Below are 25111 nucleotides of genomic sequence, written 5' to 3'. Positions count from 1 at the left end.
CTGCCACTCAACGTTTCCGCGCCCTAATTGGCCAGAGTTTTAACCTTATAACAGTAAAACAGTAGAGTTAAAAAAAAATTCACCCCCCTCAGAGTGTGTGCGGGGGTAGAAACTATCGATTGAGACGAAAAAACGTTCTGACACCAGGCTTTTAACATGTTTACTGAGGATGTAAAGTCGGCGATTTTAACATGGGGGTCTATGGGGAATGCTCCCTTCTGACACCAGCCCCCATAGGAATCCGAGGGGATTGCAGTTTTTTGAACGCGGAAGTGAGCTTCACTTCTCAGACCGACAACTGCCCCCTTGAGTTGACCAGATACACTCTGTGTTGGGTTTGGTCTTGTTTTGAAATTCAGGAAAATATTGCAGAAGGACAGACCTCAGATTTTCAGTGGGCTATTTATTAATACAAAATTCATGAATGCAACAAAGATCATATTGCACAACCTGGACTCACTTTGATGCTTTAAAGACAATCTGTAATATAATGTTACCACTAGTTTTTATATACAATTCAAACATACAGCATTAGAGTTAGTGATATGGACAGATTTTCTGATGCTTTTGACAAATGTGCTTTTATTTAAAAAAAAGAGCACGATGAGAATGAGATCACAGGCCCCTGGGAACAAACACATGCCCCCCCCCCCCCCCCCCCCCCACCCCTCATACTGTATTTTAGTATTGACAAGGATGTTTATGATTCATTCTAACTTGATAGGAGATTAAAGTAGATTTTTATTCTCTAAATTGTCAGACAGCTGATCTGATCTGCGGTCTATGAGACTGTTATTGTGTTGTTGAGCCTTGTTTGTCATTTCCTGTAAATTTGTGTTTGTCAAAACAGACAAGAGAATCTGGACAGAAAACCAAATGTTGGTGTGAGAACACGTACTTTACAACGCTGCCTTGTCCAGCACTGTTTAGAGGTTGTATGGCGAAAGGATGTCACATTATTTGTACTTTTATTTTTGTTATTTATATAAGAAAGAAAATAAAAAACAACATTTTTGCATTTATTTGTATTTGTTGTGGATATTTAATTGAATTTTGCAGTCAACTCACTGTACAGCTACAGTTATAATCCTGTGGGGTTGTCTGTGACTGTCATAGAGAAATCACAAAAACGTTTATTAATAATAATTTTCTTGCCTTGCACACAAATATAGACTCTCTCTGCTGTGCAGGTCAGGTTTACAGCCATGTATTATCTAATAAGACCTGGGTTTTACTGTCTGTACTCTGTGGACAAAACATCACCACACATCCTGTTTTCTCACCCTTCTCACACAAGCTGATCTGAGCTGAGTTTGTCACTGACCTTCTACTTTCAAGCATTACACCTTGGTACCATAAGTCATGGGTTTTGCACATTTAGTTTGTTCATTTTGGGAGATTCATTTATTAGTGCACATGTGTATTGTGTATGCATGAATATGCCAGTTTAATTTGTGTGACCAAACAAGCACATAAAGGAAACAAAAAAAGACACAAGTGAAAAAAAAGTGGAAAAAGTCAGTGGTGAGTTTTGAGACACAAGCATGGTCTAACCACAGTTTCCACACTTAAATACAGAAGCAACTACCTCGAACCCCCTCACACTACATAACCTGCACGCATGGCATGCACCCATTGGTCATAGTTGGCAGCAATCCTCAATTTAGAAACCATTTTGCAGGTATACCATGATTACCATGACTGATTTATAAAAAATGTTTTTTTTTAAATCTCACATTTCCTTTTTTGGGGGGGGGGGGGTAATTTGGAAGGGGAGTTAACAATTTAACTGTCTTTTCTTTTCTTTTCTTTTCTTTTCTTTTCTTTTCTTTTTCTTTTTTTTTAAAAACTTTTTGCAGTAGTGCCAGAGACTGGCTCTGGTAGTGCGTCTGTTTCCTACTCCTCCCCTTTGATTACGTACTCGCATGGCCTATTCCAACAAATGTACCAGAGGGGGTGTTTATTTAATTAATCAAAGACGTATCAATTAAAGATGAATATGCTTACATTATGCACCAACATTAGGCTCCCCTAGTTGTGTAACAGAATAAAACCTATATCACACATGAATCAATATTATATTCATCGATAAAGACTTAACCCGTCCGTCTGCTCCCCCTCCTCTCGAACATGGTCCGTTCCGGCTCGTTCAAAGCTGGAAGCGGGAGGAGGCTGTCGTCGCTGTGCAGGTTGTGGTTGTTGCTAATGAGGAAATAAATAACGTCAAAGGTAGTCTGCCACGAATAAGCAGGATAACGTTTTACGTGATTCTTTTATAGACACGAGCAGCCGCTAACATCATATGCCACTTTTTTTTTTTTTTTTTTAAATATAGCTTGTTTAATTTGCTGTTGTTATGAAAGACCGGGGGTTGTCTTGCTAGCTGCTGTTAGCAACGCACCTAACTTCAAGTGGTCGTTGTTGTCCGTGTGAGCAGATGTGTTATGTCTCGTTTTGTTCACAGGAATGGACCTGACTACGTGTCTGAAGTCTCTGCTGTTGGCTATGCAGCAGTACAGAGCCAGCAGGACACCACAAAATGCTTCACAGCTACAGCAACAAGTGGAGGTGAGCGCTGCTGTCTGCGTCACAGGCTCAACTGTCTCACCCATAAACACATAGGGGTCAGGGTGGGACAATGTCTTCATCCTCAGACAACACAACAGAGTTTGTTCTGAAGTAACACAAAGCAAATTTATACCACAATGTTCCTTGTTCAGAAAATACAAACTACATGTTCCCATCCAACGGGGGTCAGTTGTCAGTTAACACTACTGTATAATAATACACCAGACAAATGTTATACAGTCCAGTACAACACGTTCAGTTTTTGTTGACAGACTATATTGTGCTGCTGTTGGACAGTACCTGTGTTGCATTATAAAGAGAGATGGTGTCTTTCTTGTCATGTCTTTATTAAAGTAATTGAAGAATTGCTGAAATGCTTCACAGAATAGACCAAATTATGTTAGAATGAGGACAGTGTTTGATGGTTGAGTGGCTGTCATGGGTAGTGATGTTGCCTCACAAGACAACAGACTTGTCTCCCAACACAGAGGAGTTGTAGATGTGACTGGTCTAAAATACAAATGTAATCCAGCCTTGTGATAACAAGACAAAAACTGGTACACACATTTCAGCTTTTCGGGAACTTGGTCATATTATGTCTGTACCGTTTGTCTGTTTTACACTAATGTAACCTACTTTATGTGCACTATGCATACTGTGTGTGTGTTTTTTTTACAGGAGGTTTCAGGCCTCAAATGTGAGAAGCTGCTGTCCTCAGGCCAGGTTTTACCCAGTGAGTGTGTGAGTGGACTAGTAGAGCTGGTTGGAAACCCAAACACCAGTCCAACCCTGACGAGCTCCATCATCTCCCTGCTGGCACAATTAGGTAGTATTCACCTGTGTACATACTGTACACCCACTATAGCCATTATCCACCACCAGGGTTCCTACGCAAGTATGGAATTTGATTTTATACTTTTCTAGGTCTGGAAAAGTATGGAAAATGGAAACTATTATATGGAGATATATTTATCTTAATGCGTATCTGGGTTTGGTCTGATCTGAAGTTATTTGGGTTAATTATTTTGTATGCACTACCATCTCCTGGAAATTATTTGGTGACATAATGGCACAAAAATTCAGAATAATGAAATTAAATGAAATAAAAGATCAATTGCATAATTTATTTACATGATACACGTCTAATTACTCAAATGTCACAAATTATTAGATTTTTTTTTTTTTGAGAAGTCTGGTAATTAGGGTCTGGAAAAAGTATGGAATTTTGAAATGTCAAATGTGTAGCAACCCTGCACCACTATGACCACCATGTGGCATACCTTTATTGAAGGGGCAGTTTTTAAAAATCCTTGTGTTTTTTCCCCACTTGCACACACTCCCTCAGCTTGTGATGATGACAGTCAGGAGTTACTCCACAGCAGCTACAACCTCACCAGCACCTTGGCCTCTGTCATCCACTGCCATAATGCCACGCCTAGAGAGCCACTGGTACTGCAGGTATGTCCAATGTTACCCTGTCAGTCTGCTTCTTTTCTGTACAGTATATTCTCTGTGTGCATTTTGAAGATCATACTGAATAAAATGCATTGATTGAACAGGATTGTTGCTAAATTATCTTGATGTCATGTACTGATTTTTGACATTGTAATGAATCAGGTTGCAATGAGTGTTGTCAGCCTTTGTGAACTCTGTAATAGTTAATGCGTTGTACTTGTGTTTCAGTGTTTACAGGTGCTGCAGAAACTGACATACAACACTCGCATCTTCCAGTCAACAAACTTCATCCACGAGCTCATAGCTTTCCTCATGACCAACATGTAAATACCTCCATCTCACATCACTCTCTGTAACAGAATGAATGTGAAACATTACACCATCCAGCTAACCATTTAGGCTGGATTGCACCAACAAGGTTTAACTTTAAAACCAGATTAAATCATGGTTTAAGTTTAAATTCGGTTGCACTAAACTTTAAACCTAGTTCAAAATTAAGACAGATTAGATTTAAACCTCCCTTTAAACCTCAGTTTAATTTTTACTCTAAACTAAGTTTAATTTTAATCCTGTTGCACCAGAACTTTAAACTCCAGTTTAAACTGTGATCTAGGGTTAATTTTAAACTGACAGTGGAGGAGGTTTAATTTTTTCAATGGCAGCATTTTTGAGCTGGAGTGAGCAAAATTATGAAGTTCCTTGAGGAAAATTGAGAGACAGGCAGCTCTGTCTCTCAATTTTCTCTCTTTTGCTTTGTTTTGTTGCGCACAGAGACGTTTCTGGGCGGAGAGAGACAGTGTTTTCTCTGACGGAGCTCGGTGAAGCTACTGCAGCAGAGTAGGAGGCTCAGGGCTGCTAGCTGCACTAGCTGTCTCTGATGCTAACGAGTGCTAGCACGTCTCTCTCTCTCAGCAGCAGCAGTCAGGAGGACAAAAGAAAGAAATACAGTCTGAGTGAAGCGCTGGAGCTGCAGACCGATTCCCCACCGTCACTGACAACTAAAGCCTCGACTGGTAACAAGTATGAGGACCGTTGTGGGGAGCTAGCTCGATGCTAAATCCGGTTAGCATCCACTGCTAACACCGTCTTCCCAGCTCGGCTTTCCTGTTTAAAAAACAAAACAAAACATGTGACACCAGACCCTCTTGGAGGCTCCTGGTGTTGGTGACAGCGGGTATCTGCCCAGACTGTATTTCGTTTCCTCTGCGGTCTTGACTGCTGCTGTCAGGGGCAGGAGGCTAGTCTACACAGTTGAGGCTGCCCAGCTTGAATGTTTTGTTTACAAACTGCAACGAACAAAACTCCATTTTGCATATTTAATTCGTTTCCTTTATACACACTTGTCCCTACTGATTTAAATCAGTTTAAATTCAGTTTAAATTCAGTTAAACTGAGTTTTACTAAACTGAGATTAATTTTAAATGGTGCAACAGAGCTCTGCTTAATTTTAAACATGGATTAACTCATTTTAAACTGAGTTTTACTAATCTCTGATTAGAGCTAATCTTAGATTAAATTAAACCTTGTTGGTGCAATCCAGCCTTAATGCTCTTTCACTTCAGCCAATCTCACAATGATGACATCATCATGGCCTGCCTTGGCCTCATGGCCAACCTGTGTCGTGACAACCACTCTGTGCAGAGCCACATCAAGTCTCTGGTGAGTCTCACATACAGCAGGAAAAACAAGTATTGAACGTGTCAACACTTTAATTAGAAAATATATTTCTAATCAGGCTATTGATATGAAATTTTCATCAGATGTTGGCAACAACCCAAGTAATCCACCTATACAAAGAAATCAAAACATACAGTATATTTCCATAAATGAAGTTGTGTGTAATGAAGTGAAATGACACAGGGAATAAGTATTGATCACATCAAGAAAAGGAGGAGGAGCAGAAAGGAATGAAAGACAAAAAAGCAGCTGAAATGTGTCAGTCAGTACGTTTACATGACACTTGAAAAAAACGAATTATTGCCTTAATCCGACTATAACTGGACAACTGAAGTGCATGTAAACACCTTAGTCCGACTGAAATCGGAGGTGGAGAACTCCGATTAAGACACCCAGATAATGCGATTGGAATTCGATTTTCTCCGTCATGTATACGCCGAAGTCGGAGTATAACTGGACAATGCATGTGCGCATGCTCCACAACCGTAGAAACGGCACCAAGTGGAGCAGAGAAGCCGCCCGAACCCGGCAAAGTAAAGAAAAAAACCCCACGTCAGCGCCGATTCAATGCATTTCACACAGCGCCACCAGCAAGAGAGTTTTTTTTTTTTTTTAAATGAGAGAGAGAGAGAGAGAGAGAGAGAGAGAGAGAGAGAGAGAGAGAGAGAGAGGAAAAAAGGAAGCCCGTATCCTATTCTCAGCGCGTATCCGGCCCAGACTGACGCGTCTGGTCGGGAACTGCAGTTGAGAATTTATTATTACGCTCACTAAGTTGTTTATATTCAGTTTTTTACGAGGTAATAGAAAAGTCAACAGGACAGGGGGCGTATTAATCCGCTGAAACAACGGGTGACGCCGCATGAGGGGGCGGACCCCGTCAGTTATTCGATTTTCTCAGTTGCATGTAAACTGGGACAAGAACAGAAGTCCAATTAGACGCCAAAATCGAATTTTGAGCATAGCTCGATTAAGCTCTGCATGTAAACGTACTGACTGTTTAGAAACTCCCCCTGTCTCCTGTCAGAGCTCATTATCATCAGCTGCTTTAGTCCTAACTGGTTCCTATATAAAGGTTCTCATCACCAAGGTGTCACACAAGAAGCATCTCATGATCAATCAATCAATCAATCAATCAATCAATCAATCAATCAATCAATCAATCAATCAATCAATCAATCAATCAATCAATCAATCAATCAATCAATTTGTTTATTTCGGGCATGTCAATTTAAATCATCATCATCACACTTCATCTTAGTTCAATAATACAATACACATGGCCGAAAGGGAAAGCGGGAGAAGCAAAAGCTTATCTAGTCCCGCCCCCATTACCCACAGAATAAAATCTTTATCATAATCTTTTCTCCTTTTTTCCCCCCCTTTTTTTCTTTTGCATTTCAATATAACATTCTTTTACTTATGACATTTTGACATAATATGTTACGGCATTAGTAGTATATAGATCATATCATAGTCTTTTCTTTTCTTTTTGCTTTTTTTTTTTTTTTTACATTTTGATATAACATATTTTTACTTATGACATTCGATATAACATGTTGGCAACAGGTAGTAAGCAGAGCTGAAGTCTAGCTCTAGACAGTACATACAGATTACGTGTGTGTTTGCACATGTGTCCATATTTGTCCGTCATGAGTGAACAACACCTTTGATGGGTCAAAGCAAAGAGCTCTGTCAACACCTTCACAACATTATGTTGAAAAACATACTGGTGGCGTTGGTTACAGACTGTTTTTAACACCTGTTGGGGCTGGAAGTGAAAATAACACCATTTACCATAAATCGGCCACCAACAGCTGCTTCTGCAAGATTTCTGACAAATTGCAATAAAGGAACAAGTGAATGGGGAAGCCATGATGAATGACATTTGTCTCATTAAAACCCTGGTTTTGGTTGTAAATGTGACAACTCTGTTCATGTGCTTTTGTAGGACAATGTGAAGCCGTTTTATCGAACTCTGATCAACTTCCTGGCTCACAACAGTCTCACTGTGGTGGTGTTCACCTTGTCAATCCTGTCCAGCCTCACTCTGAATGAAAAGGTTGGAGAGAAGGTAGGTGGGAAAGCGACTGAGTTAACATCCTAATATTTTATGTAGATAGGTGTACATACTGTGAATACTTGTTTCCACTTTCATTCTCCATCTTTTCACCCTCAAATTAGGAAACATTTTGATAGTGTAAATCAAAGATTTTCGCACTCTGGAATGGAATTTTGCATTATGGGAATTTGTATTAACATTTTCCACTTCCTATATTTTCAGATATTAAAACATGTTTGTCATTTTAACATTATTGATCTATCAAGCATACATGTTTGGATCAACACTTACACTTGATCTCTTTTATTCATATGTGATCCAATCAGCTCATGATGTGGCAGCAGTGTAGTCTGTATAACATCCTGCAGATACAGTTCTCATCAAACATGTGGCGGAAAAATGTTATCTCTGAGCCAGTGTTTAGGTTTTCCGTGTCATCATTGTGCAAAATGTCACAATGTCGCAATGTAAATGCAAGTGCCCCTGCTGAGTCACTCCACTACAAATTTAATCTGACTGATAGTAGAAGAAATCTACACGGTGAATGATTTGCAGAAATTAATGGTGCAATCATGTCAACATGGAGAAGAGTTTCCATCATGCCCAGTATTATTCTATAGAGTGCCGAAGCAGAAGCAGGAAGTAATGTCGCCATGGGTCCTTAACTCGGAAAAAGTCTCACCCATGAGAAAAAATATGACCTCTACCTGTTTAAAACATCACGTTTCATGCCAAGAAATCAGCAGTTTATCGTAAACGGCAACAGAAGAATATATTTTGTGTGAGGACGCTCTACGGACTACAGATCTATCCCACAAAAAATACGTCACCAACTGACATGGGAAAGGGCGACATGTGGTGTGTGACGTCACCTACGCGACCTTTAGTTTTTCCGGTTACGGATTCTTCGGAATTTTATTTTACAATAGTTTTACAACAAACTGCAGATTTCTTGGCATGAAACGTGATGAGGTCATATTTTTTTCTCATGGCACAATTCAATTGGATCACAAAATAAAACTTTGACTCCCGTTCACTTACATGGAGACTTTTTCCGAGTTGAGGACATTTATTGATTTTTGGCCGGCTTCGTTGTTAACACATGCACATGGGTGAGAGGAGTGTAACCGTAACAGCGGGAAAGCGAGCGGACTTGCATAGTTCCCCTTTAATAAAGCCCCCTGTTAGAAAACCTTTTTATAGTGTGTTGGCTTTCCTAGAATGACAATGACAGTTTTTTTTTTCTTATCTCAACATGTGCAACTCATGGTTCCTCTTTTTATATCATTTCTTTTACACCCTCTGCAGATAAGATGATAACTACCGCTTACTCTGACTTGTCTCTGTGTTTCATTCTTTCCCCATCAGCTCTTTGATGCAAAGAACATACACCAAACTTTCCAGCTGGTGTTCAACATCATTGTGAACGGCGACGGCACTCTGACGAGAAAGTACTCGGTTGACCTTTTGGTTGACCTCTTGAAGAATCCCAAAATAGCAGACTTCCTCACTAGGTATATATAGTACAAAGATGTGATTTGCATGGCTCTGACAGTATCACAGTCTCACAGCCCATCACTAAAAAAAACACTGAGGTTAAACCCTCAGTGTTTTTTTTTAGTGATGGGCTGACTGTGAACCGTATCGCTGAGAGATCAAATTTTCCATTGCTAGGTACCAGCACTTCTCAGCCTGCGTGTCTCAGGTGTTAGGACTACTGCAGTCAAAAGACCCAGACTCTGCAGCCAAGGTGAGAGTTCAGAAACCAGACCGCATCTGCACACAGCACATTATTCACAATGTTTTTATATAACGATGCGTAGCAAAACACAGACGGTTATAAATACACTCTTGCTTTACTGTTCTGTGGTGAACAAGAGGTGGCCTTTATTAGCTAGCCAGGTAGACGGTAGCATGTTAACAGGAAATGAGGGGGGAATAATATCTCACGGAAATCTGGCATGCAATGATTTCATTTTAGTGAAATCTATACTGTGCAAATGTTTTAGGCATACTGTAAGTAAACTTTAAGTGAAGATGCTCCAAAATAATGCCATGAACAGGCTTTATTTATGGTTTAACTTCATACAGAGTTCAATCAACAGCAGAGACCTAAATCATGACTTGATTTAGGTGAATTTGGTGTGACACTGGCTGTAATTTTTGGGTCATTGTCATGCTGGAGAATAAATTTGGGACCGATCAGAGGCCTCTCGGATGGTATTGCATGATGGAAAAGAATCTAAACATCTGAAGTGCCTAAAACCTTTGCACAGTACTGTAATTCTAGAAGAAGAGGCTTAAAACGTCAGTACATGCTGATATCTGCAGGCTGTAACACACACAGGTACTCAAAACTAAAAAAAAAAAAAAAAAAACGTCAAGCTGTAGCGCTGAGTTTCAGAGAGTTTACATTGTCCAATGTACTTCTAAGGATCTGTTATCTGTCCAGTATTTTCTTGAGTCAACATTTTTGGTGTTTGATCTATAAATGTCAGAAAACGGTGAAAAACCATTAAAGAATCCTGATTTGTGTGTGTGTTGTTGACAGGTGTTGGAGCTCCTCCTGGCCATGTGCAGCGTGTCAGGTCTGCGGCCGCTCCTGTGCGAGGTGGTTTTCAAACCAGCGGGCGCCAAACTGAGAGCAGCAGGTCGAAGGCAGGTGGCGGGACTGGACGGCGGACGCAAGGCGGAGCCCGGCCTGGCTCTGGTGCAGTGGCTGAGCTCGCCTGTGGACGGCGCCGAGTCTTGCTCTCTGCAGGTCCTGCACCTGTTGAATGAGCTGCTGGAGGTACGACAGCCCTGAGCGGTTAGTCAGCTGCAAAGGAAGACAAGGAGGAGTACGGTTTAGTGGCGTAGTTCTGCTGCCTTCTCAGTCATTTTCACAGGTTATCTGTATCTCAGTCATTTTCACAGGTTGTCTGTATCTCAGTCAGTTTCACAGGTTGTCTGTATCTCAGTCAGTTTCACAGGTTGTCTGTATCTGTGTCAGCGGGAGGCCTGTGCAGCGGTTAGCGCCCGCCGGCCCCTCACAGCAGGAGGGTCTCGTCTGTGTGGCGTTTGCATTTATGCTTGTGGGTTTTCTGCAAGTACTCCGGCTTCCTCCAGGCTCCCACGGTTAAAAGCCTGCACATATGGTTGATTAACAAGACTGAATTTGTCTGTAAGTGTGAGAGGTTGTTTGTCTCCCTCACCCTATGTCACCTCAGAGTGCTCCACCCTTTGTTTAAAGGGGAACTATGCAAGTCGGTCCCTTTTTCTATGTTTTGGTAGCTTTTTTTCTCTATGGAGCTCCACCTACAGAGTGCATATTTTTTCAAATTTTTCATTTTCACTGCTGTAAATACTCACTGCTAACCCGCTTATTTATTTATTTATATATATATTACGACATACATTCTGTGGCATCGTTTCAATAAGCTACTGCAATGTCACAATATTTATTTCCGTCCATTAATTTTTCAAAGATTCTCAATGGGGTTCAGGTCTGGACTCTGTGGTCACATTGGACCACATTTCTTCCTTGAAGGTGATGGTTCACCACTCTCCTTCCAGTTTTTAATAATGCGTCGGACAGTTCTTAACCCAATTTTAGAAGTCTCAGCAATCTCCTTAGATGTTTTATTTGCTTGATGCCAATAATTTAACCCTTCTGAAACGGATAAACATCTTCTCTACGACCACTGGATGTGTCTTCAGACATGATTGTTAGTTTAGTTTAGTTTATTTCAGTCAATCATGTCATTAAAAGAAAAGTTACAAACCAGAAAGAAAAAAGTAAATAAAGAAAAAACATCAATCAGAATAAACAATAAGTAAACAGAAAAAGAAAATTTGGACCGAAAAGGCATAGGCTGAAGCATAGCTTATTACGCCTACCCTGTTACAACTCTGATTAATTAAAAAATAAAAAATAAAAATTTTAAATGTACAATTTGTTATTTATTAATAAAAGAAATAAGCAATCACAAAACAGTAAAAAGAGTGAAGCTGCTTGATTCGATATTCCCTTTCTTCTTCCTTTCCTTTCTCCTCTCCTTTCCCTTGTTTAGAAATGAGACTGCGTCAGTTAGGGTTAAATAAGTTGAAACATAGCTGAAACTTGTGTGTGTGTGAGAGACACACATACAGAGAGAGAGAGAGAGTGTCAGGTGTCACTTTGTCACTCTCAGCGTCGACAAGGTCCGGTCAAATAAAACAAAACTCATCAGTCCAGTTACTTTGCCACCTTTTGTTGCGGGCCATGTTATGGCGCGATACGTCTTCACTTCATGCGCTCTTTATAGACCTTTTTCAGAGAGTATAAGCAAATACAGGTGTTACCAAGGATACGAATTAAGGCTCCATTCCATTTAGTGTAGCAGAGCTTTTTCTAATGAGCCAGCAAGGAGCCTTAATTCGTATCCTTGGTAACACCTGTCTTTGTTTATACTCTCTGAAAAGGTCTATACAAGCATAGGTCTACATACAGAGTGGAGCAGTTCACACCTTATCTCTCATGTTGTTCACTTAGTTTCATACTATAAATAGGTGCGTCAGTGCAGGTGAATCGTCGCGGGCCAGATGTTTTGCTCTCGTGGGGCGGATGTGGACCCAACTTAATAAATAAATTAACGTGCAGCAATTTTCTTATAGCGCTTAAAGAGTCTCGTGTAAACGCAGCACGTTAACGCCGTTAATGGCCCAGCACTTATATAAACCCATATACCCTCTTCTTGAATTCTTATCTTTTTGCACATTTGTCACATTGAAATGTTTCAGATCATCAAGCAAATTTAAATATTAGACAAAGATTACCCAAGTAAATATAAATCAGTTTCACTGTCCACACCCAGGCCTGATCACTGCCAGACCTGTTGAATCAAGAAGTCACCTCAATAGAACCTGTTTGACTGAGGTGAAGGAGGCTAAAAGATCTTAAACAGCAGCACATGATGCCACGATTGGGGGGGGAGGAAAAACGGATGAAAAAACTAAATCATTGACATGTTTCAGTTTGGAAAGTGTTACAAAAACATTTTAAAGCTTTAGGCAGGGTTGTGTATATACGTATATAATTGCATAAAATAGACATATGTGTGTATATACAGTATGTATGTGGATACGTCTTTTTTATTTACTGTTCATCCCCCCCCCCCCATCAGGAGGCACTGGGAGCAGACAGTGGACCTGATGTGGTGAGCTTTGTGGAAATGTTGTTTCCGGTCCTGTTGGGGCTGCTGAAGGGTCCTCATCCTGCCAACGACGCTCACCTGAGGAAACACTGCCACCGCATCACACATGTGACCCGTCTGCTGCTTAATATCCTTCACCTGAGCGCTGCTCTGTCTCCTGCTCTATATCTGTGTGTCTGGTTGGTTGTGAAGCCTTAACGCTCCCACTCCTCTGTGCCGAGGACTCCACCGGGTCCTTAGTGGCCCGTCAGGTCAGCGCTCAACTCTGCCTCTCGCAGGTGGAATTCCTTCTCTCCTGTTGCCATAGCAACAGCCCCCTCAGCAGCCTCCACCCAGGCTCTGACAACGATCTCAGGTGAGTGACATCATGTTTACCTGCTAATGTTGTACACATCCATACGGAGATGTTACTGTGATTGCACTGGGTTGAAGTTTGTAAGTGCTTTGTTTGCATCTCTCAGGCCTTGTCCACACGAGCCCGGGTATTTTTGAAACCGGAGTTTTGCTCCGCGTCCACACGAGTGGTGTAATAAAAACACTCCGTACACACGCAACCGTGGAATCCGCTACCAAGTGACGCAATGCACGTGTGGAAGGCTGTTTTAACCAATCAAAATACAGTGGAAACCGCTTATGGATCAAAAGGCTTGGAACGGAATAATTTCTATACAAATGCTGTTTAAATAATTCGTTATCAAGAAATCCGCTTATAGTGTTTTTGGTCATTTTATGGATGAAAACATGCGCAAAAACAATTTAAAAACTACGTGTAGCCTATTTATTTTATTTTCAGCGGTGTTCCTTTGGCGTGCACTGCTGCAGCAGCCTGCACATGTTGCTGCGCTGTGTCTTGACTCTTGTGCTGTGTGCATCACCTGGCTGGCTGAGCTGTCGGTGCGGCGCAACTCATTATCACTGGCTGTTGTCAAAACATGGATGAATGAAACATATCCACTTTATATCGACAGCGGACGTCACAAATACATTTTCGGCTTTTGGCTCGTTCCGTTTATCTCCGCATAGGCTCTTTTTATCACTGCATGACAGCAGTGCGACCCCCCCCCCCCCTCCCATCGTACCCGGTCTGACAGTGACATAGGCTATTGCCTGTTCATTCATGAAAATCATCCCGAAAAACTCTCAATCAAACAAGGTGGGGAATAAGAAACTGCGGCGCTACTGTAGGCTAGTAGTTCTGTAATTTTAAAAACACACCGGCAGCGGCCCAGCTGATCTGTAGCGTCACTTGTTACTGTAAATGATGCTGTGTGGAAAACCAGCTGTGGTCTGTGATTGAAGGTGAGTTTGGAGCTGACAAGAGGATCGCCCTGACGACCGTTTCGTTATATTTTTCACATCGAAAAACTATACAAATAGCATTTAGATGATGTAAAAATAGAAAAAAAAGAAAAGTGAAAAATCCACTTTGTCACCTCCATTTTTGCGAGCTCACGTCAACTTCTGCAAACAACCTCTGCGGGCTGGCAGTGTTTACATCAGCACGTGTGCAGCTATGGCGTAAACGAGAAAAACAATCGCGGTTGCAGTGTCCACACGCACCCGGTGAAACCAACCCCGGCCGAAAACCCCACCCTGGACTCCGGTTTCAAAAAACCACGGTTTCAGGGTTCCAAAAGCTCGGTTGCGTGTGGACAGAACATACAACCGGGAACATATGTTCACGGTTTCAAAAATACCCGGGCTCGTGTGGACAAGGCCTCAGTTTGTATAAAGACGTGTGATGTTCTGCACGCTGACACTCTGACCACACCGTCAACACAATCAACACTTTTCTCAGCAGCACTGTGCTGTTCTCAGCCAGCTTCGCTTTCATGATACTGTCTGTGTTAATGCATCAAGTAGAGGTGGGAATTGATAAGAATTAATAAGAATTTAGCGTTTAGGATTCCATTCTTGGTATTGCTTACTGGTCGGATTCCTTATCGATTCTCTTATCGAATCTCATTGGATGGGGAATTTACGGTCTGTCAGACTGTTTGGGTTTTTCTTATGACCTGTTAAAGACCGCTGTGGTCACAGGAGTTATCACAATGTATGCATTTTCGTTTTTGCACGTATATACAGTGTGAATGTGAATTTCACGTAGCTACCGGCAAAACCTGAAACTAGTTGATTAGAAATGAAGAGGAAAAACACAAAGAATATAGTTATTCATTAGATTCACATGACGTCACTGTGTTTCTGCGCCGCCATATTTGTGTCCGAATCAGGGCAATCTGGGCACAGATCACAGCATGTTACGTTACCAGAACAAGTGGAGTAGTAGGAGGAAATCAGCAAGAGACCGAAAATTGACATTATTTGAAAGATGCCAGGATTATATTGTGCTGTTGACTGTGATAGCAGTCGCCAAAGAAACCCCGGACTGCAGTTTTATTCCATCCCAAAAGACGTAAAGTTATAGGCGGAATAAATGGTTGACTGCAGGCAGTCTATCAGTGGCAGCATGGGCTGTGACAAGTCTCACAAAAAGAGGGGATTCACTTTATTTTTTAATAACATGGATATATTGAATTCTGCATTTTGATTACTTTCTTATTAATTACTCACTGATTCTGCATCTAGGGTCTTTTATTTCTGTATAACAGACCGTTGCTAAGTAAAACGGGCCGTTGCTAGGGACGCCGCTCTGATCAGCGGAGCAGGGCAGAAGAACTATCAAGGATTTTTACCTTATGTTTCATTTTTACCAGCTTCAGACTAACTGTGATATTAGAAAAATGACTTGTAGCTTGTTAGAGGGAGAGTGGAGGCTCTCTGCCTCCCTCACCGCTGCTGGAACCAAACCTGCGATCAGAGCGGACAGAGCGGACGGGCCAGCGCAGTGTCACAGCTGTGACCAGCTGTGTCTGTGCCACCGCGAGTCCCTGACACAAACGTGTCCCGTATCGTAATCTCTTATGACAGACAGACAGGGCTACATAAATGCGCATATTGTAACATTTACATGATAATTCATCAATCTACTGATTGATTATCAAAAGCTCGTTGAAAACAACGAGTCGACCGGGAGGAGGGTGAGGAGCAAACAGCGGAGAAGTGACCTCGGACTTTGATCAACATTACGTCTCAAATTAATTAATTAATTCATAAACTGTGTAATAAGTGGGATAATATAGAGTTAGTCTGTTGTTATAGAGATATAAACCCAGACAGGATGTATGAAACCCTGTCATTCTGTCAAGAAACTGTCATTTCCATCCTGCGGTTTGCATGCTGTCATATGAGGAGAACTGTCAAATCGGACACAAATATGGCGGCGGTCCCTTCGACGTGACGTCACTGCAACCCATGAATACATGCATGTCCAGGAGACCGTGTCCCATCCTCAGGACTTGAACGAGGGAGGAACGGACAGTGGCTCAGGTTTAGCAGTGAGGAAACTGTCCTTTCAGCTGCACATCTGTCCAGCAGGTCCGTTCCATGCAGACACTGCACAAACTTTATTTTGTAAGACTAGATGTTGATTTAGTAAACAGTGATATGTTGGTAATAAACACTAAGCACCTTATACTCACCGCCATTTATAATGGTTATTGATTTATAACATAACGTCATAAATCTCTGGGCTGCTGTCCAGTCCAGTCACCGGTCTCTGTGGGTGTGTAGGCCGAACCACCTCCAGGTAGAACAACTGTAAAACACCTGGGGCCTCATTTATCCACCGTGCGTACACACAGATCTGATTAATGAGTGCGTAAGAACATTCCCATGCAAAATATGGAATTTATCAACTTGTACTTGTGCTTAGGAACGTGTGTAAATTTAAACACAACTCTGACCATGCTTACACACAATCTAGTGGTCGAACAGTGAAACTGCAAATAGAACCCAGTGGAGTCACAGTGTTCAGCAATCTCAAACTTCACACATGTTCCCTGTTTCCTAATTAATAAAAAATCTCAATTAGTAATTTAGCAGACATTTTGAATAATTGGTGTGACAAGCTATAAAAGCTTGTTTATTTCTGAGAGTGATCTTTCCTCTGACCCAACAGAATTAACAGCAGTTGTTACTTTCTCCTCATTTTTTCTTTTGTTGGTCACACCTGCATTTAGCATTAGATGAGTTATTACACTAATGTTAAGACCCACAGTGGGTTCAAATTAAATTTTCTTTTCTGTACAGCTTTAAGATGGGATTTATCATCACTGATTACGTACGACCGCTGTCCGTATGTTTGATAATTGTGGATTTTTTTGTACTTACACACATTAAGTTTCATTCCTACGAATTTAGAACCCTATGCACGGTTGATAAATGAGGCCCCTGGAGTTGATAATAAACTAAAGGCTTGCAAAAATAACAACCCAGTAAACACTGACATCGATGGGATCAGTACACGTGTCCAGATGTGTTTTAGGTTACACACATCACAGCTGCCTGTGTGCCGTAGGTGTGAGAGATGATGCTGCCATATCACTCACTCTGCCCCCGACGAGCGCTTCTGCCTCAACGTCGTATTTGCTTTGTTCTGAACCAAACGATGCAGCGTGTGGTCATTGGCTTCTATTTCTGTTTCTACTTTCTACTCTAATTTCTACTTTAATACTTGACAAACAAACAGTGTATTATACTTTTATACACTTTACTGTTGTTGCGTTTTTGTGTCTGTACAGTCAGGTGTGTGCGGAGGCTCTGCTCAAGACTCTGGAGTTAATGAGCAAACTGAGACAGCAGGTGAAAGACATGGAGACCAGCTTCTACAGGATGTTACAGGTATACACACACACACACACATTCAGGGTTTTCCCTGGGTTTTTTTGAGACCAAGGTGGCGAGGGGCCGGGAGGCCTTTTTTTTTTTTTTTTTTTTTAAATCAACAGACACAAGCAGTAACTTGTTCTAGGTATATTATGACCAACACAATATTTGGTGAATTGGTCTTTCCTGCCACTACACTATTATTATGATATTAACTCTGATATAAACTATATCTTATTATTTAAAGCAGATATCAGTGGAATGTTTTTGTTAATATAAGTCCTAAATAGTCCTATTTTCCGTCAGCAATCACTTACATGAAGTATTTCAGCCTAAACACGAGTCTCTCCGTCACTCTGCTCTGCTGTAACCCGAGGAGAAAATTTTCCTTGTGGGATACAAGTGTTATCCAATGAGGAGAGAGAACGGCATGAAGGGCTGTGTGTGCAGCCAAGGGATGCACGTGAATGTGGTGACGTGGCACGAGGACCAATTGATGCCTGACAAGGGCGGGGGCTGCTAACTCATGGTGCGTTCAAAGAAACTCGTACTTTGTGTTTTTCCTTCCTGTGAAGTCATACCAGTTCGATCTGGTACGAGTTCACGGGTCGGAAGTTACGAGTGGCCGTTATAGGGAACTTTCACAGACAACAGGATGGTAAAAACACAAGCTACGGGTTACCTGGAACGCTACCAAGTCGTAGTTGTGACTTGAAGCTGTAACTTACGGTTTCAAAAGCCTGCCTTGAACGCAGCATTAGCCGAAACGGCTGTGAAGCTGATATCTGCTTTAACTACTTCAATCACAGTAGTATAAACTGATTTGTTAAACTCAGCCTGATGTAAACATTAAAACTCAATATACAGTCACACAAGCAGCTCCATGTTGTTCCTGTGTGATGTTCAGGGACAGGTCAGGACAGTAGGTGGACAGACAGAGAGCTTTAAGGTTGAAGTTTATATTTATTAAGGGTGCACTGTGAGACTGTGACCTGACCACACGTCAGCTTTAGGAGAGGAAAACTCCGCTGTTGTCAGCTCCACCAGCGCTTTTATTTTATTTCATTTTTTAAAAATAGCTCCGCGGTATCGACCCAACACGACACGCCGCTGTATTTATCAAAGCTTGATCGCCGCGCTTAGACACCGAGTCGGTTCCGAGTGAAACTGAAGAGACACAACCCGAGACCGGACACCGGAGGGAGAAGCAGGTCGGATGTTGCACCGAATGCACGCCGCTGTGGCGTCGCTTTGGGTTGTGAGCGCACATGACGCGCGTCTACATTGAAAGTAATGCGCACAAAAGACACTACATGTGAACGGCCCCCATGTACTCACGCTTTTTAATCAAGAAGACAGCCAAAATCACCAAGGCGGCCCGCCGTAGTCTTAAACAGGCAGGGAAAACCCTGCACATGCACACACACCGTTCACCTCAAACATTCTTTCCTGTTCAGTGGTTTCCTCTGTGACCTGTTTCTCTCTGTCTTTATCTATCAGGATCAGAGGATCGTTACGCCCCTCTCTCTTGCCCTGACGTCCCACCACAGAGAGCGCGTACACACCGGTCTCTCTCTGTTGTTTGAAGCCACGCCTCTACCAGATTTCCCCTCATTGGTGTGAGTTATTCACCGAAACATGGGTAAAGTAGTGCATGCACATTGGCTGTGTGCCCAGGTGCTAAACACAAAGCAAAATGAGGTGAAAGAGGAAACAATGTATGCACACTGGTAAATGCTCCCAAATGATTTAAAAAAGGTCAACGAAACGTTGACCTTTTCACTCATTTCATTTACCGAAACAGCCACAAAATGCAGTCACTCTCATTTTCACTTTTGGTAATCGCAAGGCGCCAGGTGGTCAGCCTGTCTACTTCAGTAGAATAAAAGTCATGAAAATAAAAGCAAAACAACACGTTCAATGCTTAAGTTCAGGTGAGACAGTCAGATAAACTCTTCAGTTTAACTTTTGGTTTTGTGTCGGAACTCCAACCACCACAGAGACTACTAGACTGACTGCATTTACTTATCATCTCATCAACAATGTGCCCTGGCCTATATAGAGGCAGAATTGTGGAAATTTGAAAAGAAGTTGTTGATTTTGATGTTGATGATAAAAGTTGGCCGCATGATAAATAGATCTGATATAAGGTTGATACAACAGTAACCACAGAGACACATCATAGTGCACTTTATGGGTCAACTCTCTGTTGGGTTAATTAAAAAAAGAAAGAAAGATTTTATCCTGCTATTACAACCACTCCTCAGTAACTGTTGTGATCAACGAATACAGTGACATTAGTAGAACACATGGAAATGTATTTTAATGTAAAAAAAAAGAAGAAGAAAAAAGTATATAATATGGAAACAGTCAAACCTGAAGACAAAACATTAATCCGTTCCCCAGTATGCTGTACTGAAGTTTTTGTTATTTGTTCATTGAAGTCTGGGAGAAAGCATTGCGGCCAACAACGCCTATCGCCAGAGGGAAGCTGAGCTGTCCGTCAAACGTGTTGCTGTGCAGGAAGTCCCGCCTCCCAGGTCAAACACCACTGTCCTGGACTCTTCCTGTGGTTCCAGCAAAGCTGTCCACAGTCTGGTTGAGAGGATCCAGACTGGTTTGGAGGTACAGTAACAGCATGTATATGTTATAAGTAGTTACCGGGAAGCTCCTGTATATTGTTTGGTGTAAGAATTGTATCATGTAGAATTTATCACTCAGTTTTTATTTTTGTTTTGACTTTTAGTTGTATTGATGATTCAATGAGGAATTCTCATCATCATCAATAGATTTTCACCCATTCTCTAAGAGAGAAATTAAAGGATACAATTACAAGATAATTAACAAATGATCATTTTCTATTTACCTTTTTTTCTATTTAGATATAAGATATATAGATATAACCATTCCTTTCTACCTTGTGCAATGTCCTTACTAAACTCCAGGAGGTAAGGTAGCCTATCCTTTATGTTTTACCTGCTACCAGTGACAGTGGTTACAGTCAGAAGGACATAGCTTTTTAATGGTTCTCAACAAAACATGTCAGTCAATAGAAAAAACACCTGTTTTCTTTAGTTAAAGGTCCAGTGTGTAATATTTGTCAAGGTTTATTGGCAAAATCTGAATATACTACTACCTATCACTATAAAATAAAATCTGTTTAGTTTTCATAGACTTATAATTCTTCTTTTATATTTACATATAGCAAGGGTCTTGCTTAAGGTGTGTTCACAACGGACCTTTTATTTTTATCGCTGTTGCTCGTATCGCTCCAAAAAAATCGCTCCGTCGCTCAGCTGCATTCGCTCGTCAATTTGGCACAGACTCGCATTTTCGCTTCGATGGCGTCATGCCCACTGCCATGTGTCTCTGTTTACACCGGCACCACCGGGATTACGGCAGCCAATCAGCGCTGAGTGACAAGCGACTGATGGCCAGAGAGCGACAGAGCGAAAAACTGCTCCGTCGCCGTCGCTCGGAGCCCCAGCGATTTTTCGCCTGAGTGATTAAATGCTTAATTGCTCGTTTGCATTGACTTAACATGTAAACTCGTCGCCAGCAAGAAAAACAAAAGGTCCGGTGTGAACGCAGCTTTAGAGAGTGTCGCCATCTTGTGCTGCCATGTTTGTACGGAATGGAAATCCAGCCAACCAGAGAGCACGTTTCTAGAGCATACATAAATATACATAAATAAACAATATAATTAATTAATAGATAAATAATAGAATCAGAATGCTAGATGTCACTGTTTTCCCCTCATTTTACACACTGGACCTTATGCTGCGTTCAAAACAACTCGGAGGTTGGAATTCCCAACTCGGAAATTTTTGACTTCCGACATCATTGCGTTAACGCTGCAGGAACTCGGAAGAGAAAAAACATGGATACCAGAAGGAAGTTTGGCATTGTGGCTCATCGCTGAATACGAAAACGATATGCAGGCGGCAAAATAAGAGGAAAGGAGACGCTGCAGATGAGTGCACATATAACGTTATAGCCTTGATAACCGTTAAACGTTATTTCCGTTACATACGAGGACCACAATTTCACACAATACAACAATCACAGCACTGCAATAATACACAAAAAATATGCATTAAAACCTCAACAAATAACTTATAATTTCTAAATTCTAACCGTTTAAGACGAGATCCACCATGTTTTGATGTTGTCGTGACGTCAAGTTGGAAAGTCAGAGTTCTGAAATGATACCCGAGTTTCCGACCTGTAATTTCCGAGTTCCATGTTGTTCAATTCATTTTTTACAACTCGGAGCTTGTTTTTTTTCCGACTTCCGAGTTGTTTTGAACGCAGCATTAGACACTCAGAATCTTGGTTTTGCCAAACAGCTTAGTGTAATGATGAGAATGAACTGCTGTCAGCTGTTAACAGTGTTGTCTTGTTTGTAGCTGCAGGAGCAGGCGAAGGACTCCCATGTGTCTGAGATCATCGATGTTTATGAACAGAAGCTCTCTGCATTTGCTGTGAGTACATTTGTCAGATGAAAGAAAAACTGACAGTGACGCATGCTGCTGCATGTTAGCTGTGGCTGATGAATCTAGTTACAAGAAAGAGGAATTAGGTCCTCTTCCTCTGTTATGAGTAATAATAACTATAAGTCTTGATTTTAAAATATGAAAGTCTTGGCTATGGTTCTTTTAAGGTTGTCACTTTGTCTCTTTGTCATCCCCTCAGTCTAAAGAGAGTCGTCTGCAGGACTTGTTGGAGGCAAAGGCCCTGGCTCTGTCTCAGGCCGACCGCCTCATCGCTCAGTATCGCTTCCAGCGAGCTCAAGCTGAGGCCGAGGTGACATTTACACACCAACCACAACAATTTACATGCAGCCACATGAATATGCCCGACATTATTCATTTTCTGTTGGTTGCTAAACACTACAGTGCACATCCGGTCTCCAGCTGCTAACAGTTTTTTTTTTTTTTCCCACGTTGTTGTTCAGGCACGTAAGCTCGGCTGTCTGCTGAAGGACGCAGAGCGCCGGCGTGAGGATCTGCAGGGCGAGCTGAGCAACCAGGTGCGGGAGGTGGAGCGCTCCAAGGCCGACATGGAGGAGCTGCTCCAACACAACGCCAGGCTGCAGCGGGACTCTGAGGAGCACCAGGCCCTCAAAGGAGGCTACAACACCCTGCTCAACAGGTCAGAGACAGAGAGGCAGCAGCTGGAAGATAAGACAGTGTACAACACTGTTACCATACACGGACACATTCACTATGTTTACATGCAGTCACTAACCCTTTCATAACTGGAATATTAGCAGTAACCCGGTTACGCACGGCCATGTAAACACCAATAACCCTTTTGAAAAAACTGAATTATTATTATTATTATTTTTTTTTATTTAAACATGCCACATTACATGAACAATGACATACTCAAACATAAACATTTTTTTTTACATACTTATAAATTAAATTCACACCTCCTTGGGTTATTCAAGCTGAAAAATTGTTGTGCTAGTGTATTGTTTATCACATAAAAATCAACATGACAGATCTTAGATGAAAAAAGAGAGAAAGACCTGAAAATGACACCTGGGTTACTCCTTTTCTAACCCAAATTTTTTGGGGGATAAAGTGGGATAATGCCCTTCGAAGGTGTCCGATTGATCAGGATTGGGAAAAAACGCTGGGGTTCGGAGTGACAGCGTCGGAGCGTTTTTTCGCTCCAGTCGCTCGAGATGAGAAATCCCAACTCTCCGGCCGTCAGTCGCTCGTCGCTCAGCTCTGATTGGCTGCCGTAATCCCGGTGGTGCCGGTGTAAACAGAGACACATGGCAGTGGGCATGACGTCATCAAAGCGAAAATGCGAGTCTGTGGCTCTGTGCCAAATTGACGAGCGTCTGCACCTGAGCGACGGAGCGTTTTTTTCAGAGTGATACGAGCGACAGCGACAAAAACAAAAGGTCCGGTGTGAACGCACCTTTACTGGTTGACTGGTGAACACATAATCCAGTCTTGGTTACTTCACTGAAGGTTTTGACTTGACTTCACTAAACGCTCAGGCTGTAAGAGACGAGGTGTTCTTCTCTGAGGGGTGTGTCAGTTAGGTGGGGGAGGTTTACTGTCACATACAGTCTCATAGATGTGTAACGGGTGGTTCTCTGTGCAGGTTCAATGAGAGCGAGCGGCTGCTGAAGGAGCTGCAGACAGCTCACATCTGTCTCACCAAACAGAACGACACACTGAGGAAGAACCACGAAGCTCTCCAGCTGCAACACGAAAAGTAATCCACAAACACACATTTCAATCATGCTATTTATCTCTTCATCCTTATTTTGTATTAAATAAAACTGTCTTGTGTAAAAATTGACAATGAATCAGTTTCAGTCAAAGGATTAAATTCTCTCCTCTCTTAGGATGGCGTCAGTGTTGGAGGAGAGGGGCGAGGAGGTCAGGTCCCTCCAGTCAGATCTACACAAGAAGAATAGTGACATTACATGTGAGTCAGACTTCAGCATCTTGGAAACTCTGACTAATTTACAGGTTTAAAGCTGCTGTAGTTAAAAGTGGATGTGAAACCCAACATTTATCACTCTAGCACCACGTGGTGGTCACTGTGTGAAAGTGCTTGATTTAAAGGCTTTGCCTCATTGCTGGCAGGTCTGCGTGGTGAACTGCGAGCAGAGGAGGAGAAGCTGAAGGAAAAAGATCAAGAGAGGAGAAACCTGGAGGAGACGGTGGATGTTTTGAGGAAGGAACTGAACAAGACAGAGCAGGCCAGGAAGGACGCCAGTATCAAGGTAATGAAGAGAGTTAAAGCAGAGTCGTATGGAACAGGAGCTGACATTTTCTGTGGCACATATAGAGACATGAATATTAATCATCAACATTTTGCAGGCAGTAAACACTAGCATAAGCATAAACACTTCTCATTTTTTAAATGAGAAGTGTATTAAAAGATACAGGCCACTATTCTGTTTAAATCTGTGAACAACACTGTTTAGAACAAAATTACATCATGAGAAGTTTATAAAATCTGAGTTTGTTCTTTATTTGGAGTTTAAATTTTTCACCTTGTCAGGCATCAGTATCGTCCAGCTAAATTTGATCTTTAAAAATTTTTTTTTTTTTATATAAAATTAGTGATTAAGAAAGACAAATCATAGAACAGATGAAAAACGAAGAGCAACACCTTTAATTGACAGGACAGTGGAGAGGGACATTAAGATCCCACATAGGGATTAATTCAACCGCCTCTAAAGCGAGCGTCCCTGTTTTCCAGGCGTCGTCCCTGGAGCTGCAGAAGAGCCAGCTGGAGACGAAGCTGAAGCAGAAGGAGGACGAGCTGAACAAAAACTCAGCGATGATCGCCATGATCCACAGCATCAGCAGCGGAAACAAGACGAAGAGCGACGTCAACTTGTCGCTCTGAGCAACAAGCAGCAGTGCAGAGGAGGGAGGAAACACTGTTTTTTTTTTTTTAATTCACCAAACTT

The 25111-nt window shown here is 41.8% G+C and overlaps 1 protein-coding gene across 1 annotated transcript; it reads left to right on the top strand.

Moving 5' to 3' along the window:
- Window positions 1-2466: 2466 nt before the first annotated feature.
- Window positions 2467-25047, top strand: cip2a (cellular inhibitor of PP2A; the record flags this gene model as incomplete). Its single annotated transcript, XM_083995122.1, has 21 exons — window positions 2467-2568; window positions 3247-3394; window positions 3914-4026; window positions 4252-4346; window positions 5586-5682; window positions 7649-7771; window positions 9128-9273; window positions 9434-9509; window positions 10311-10550; window positions 12904-13048; window positions 13126-13288; window positions 17574-17673; window positions 19159-19277; window positions 20103-20283; window positions 22068-22142; window positions 22354-22464; window positions 22616-22812; window positions 23785-23898; window positions 24032-24114; window positions 24276-24415; window positions 24898-25047. 21 exons carry the CDS (start codon window positions 2467-2469, stop codon window positions 25045-25047), a joined length of 2718 nt encoding a protein of 905 aa, XP_083851248.1.
- Window positions 25048-25111: the final 64 nt, after the last annotated feature.

This window comes from Trachurus trachurus (genome assembly GCF_905171665.1).
Source record: "Trachurus trachurus genome assembly, chromosome: 20".
Lineage (NCBI taxonomy): Eukaryota > Metazoa > Chordata > Actinopteri > Carangiformes > Carangidae > Trachurus > Trachurus trachurus.
Note: the sequence above shows the minus strand (reverse complement) of the source record. Positions and strands in the feature narration are given on the sequence as shown.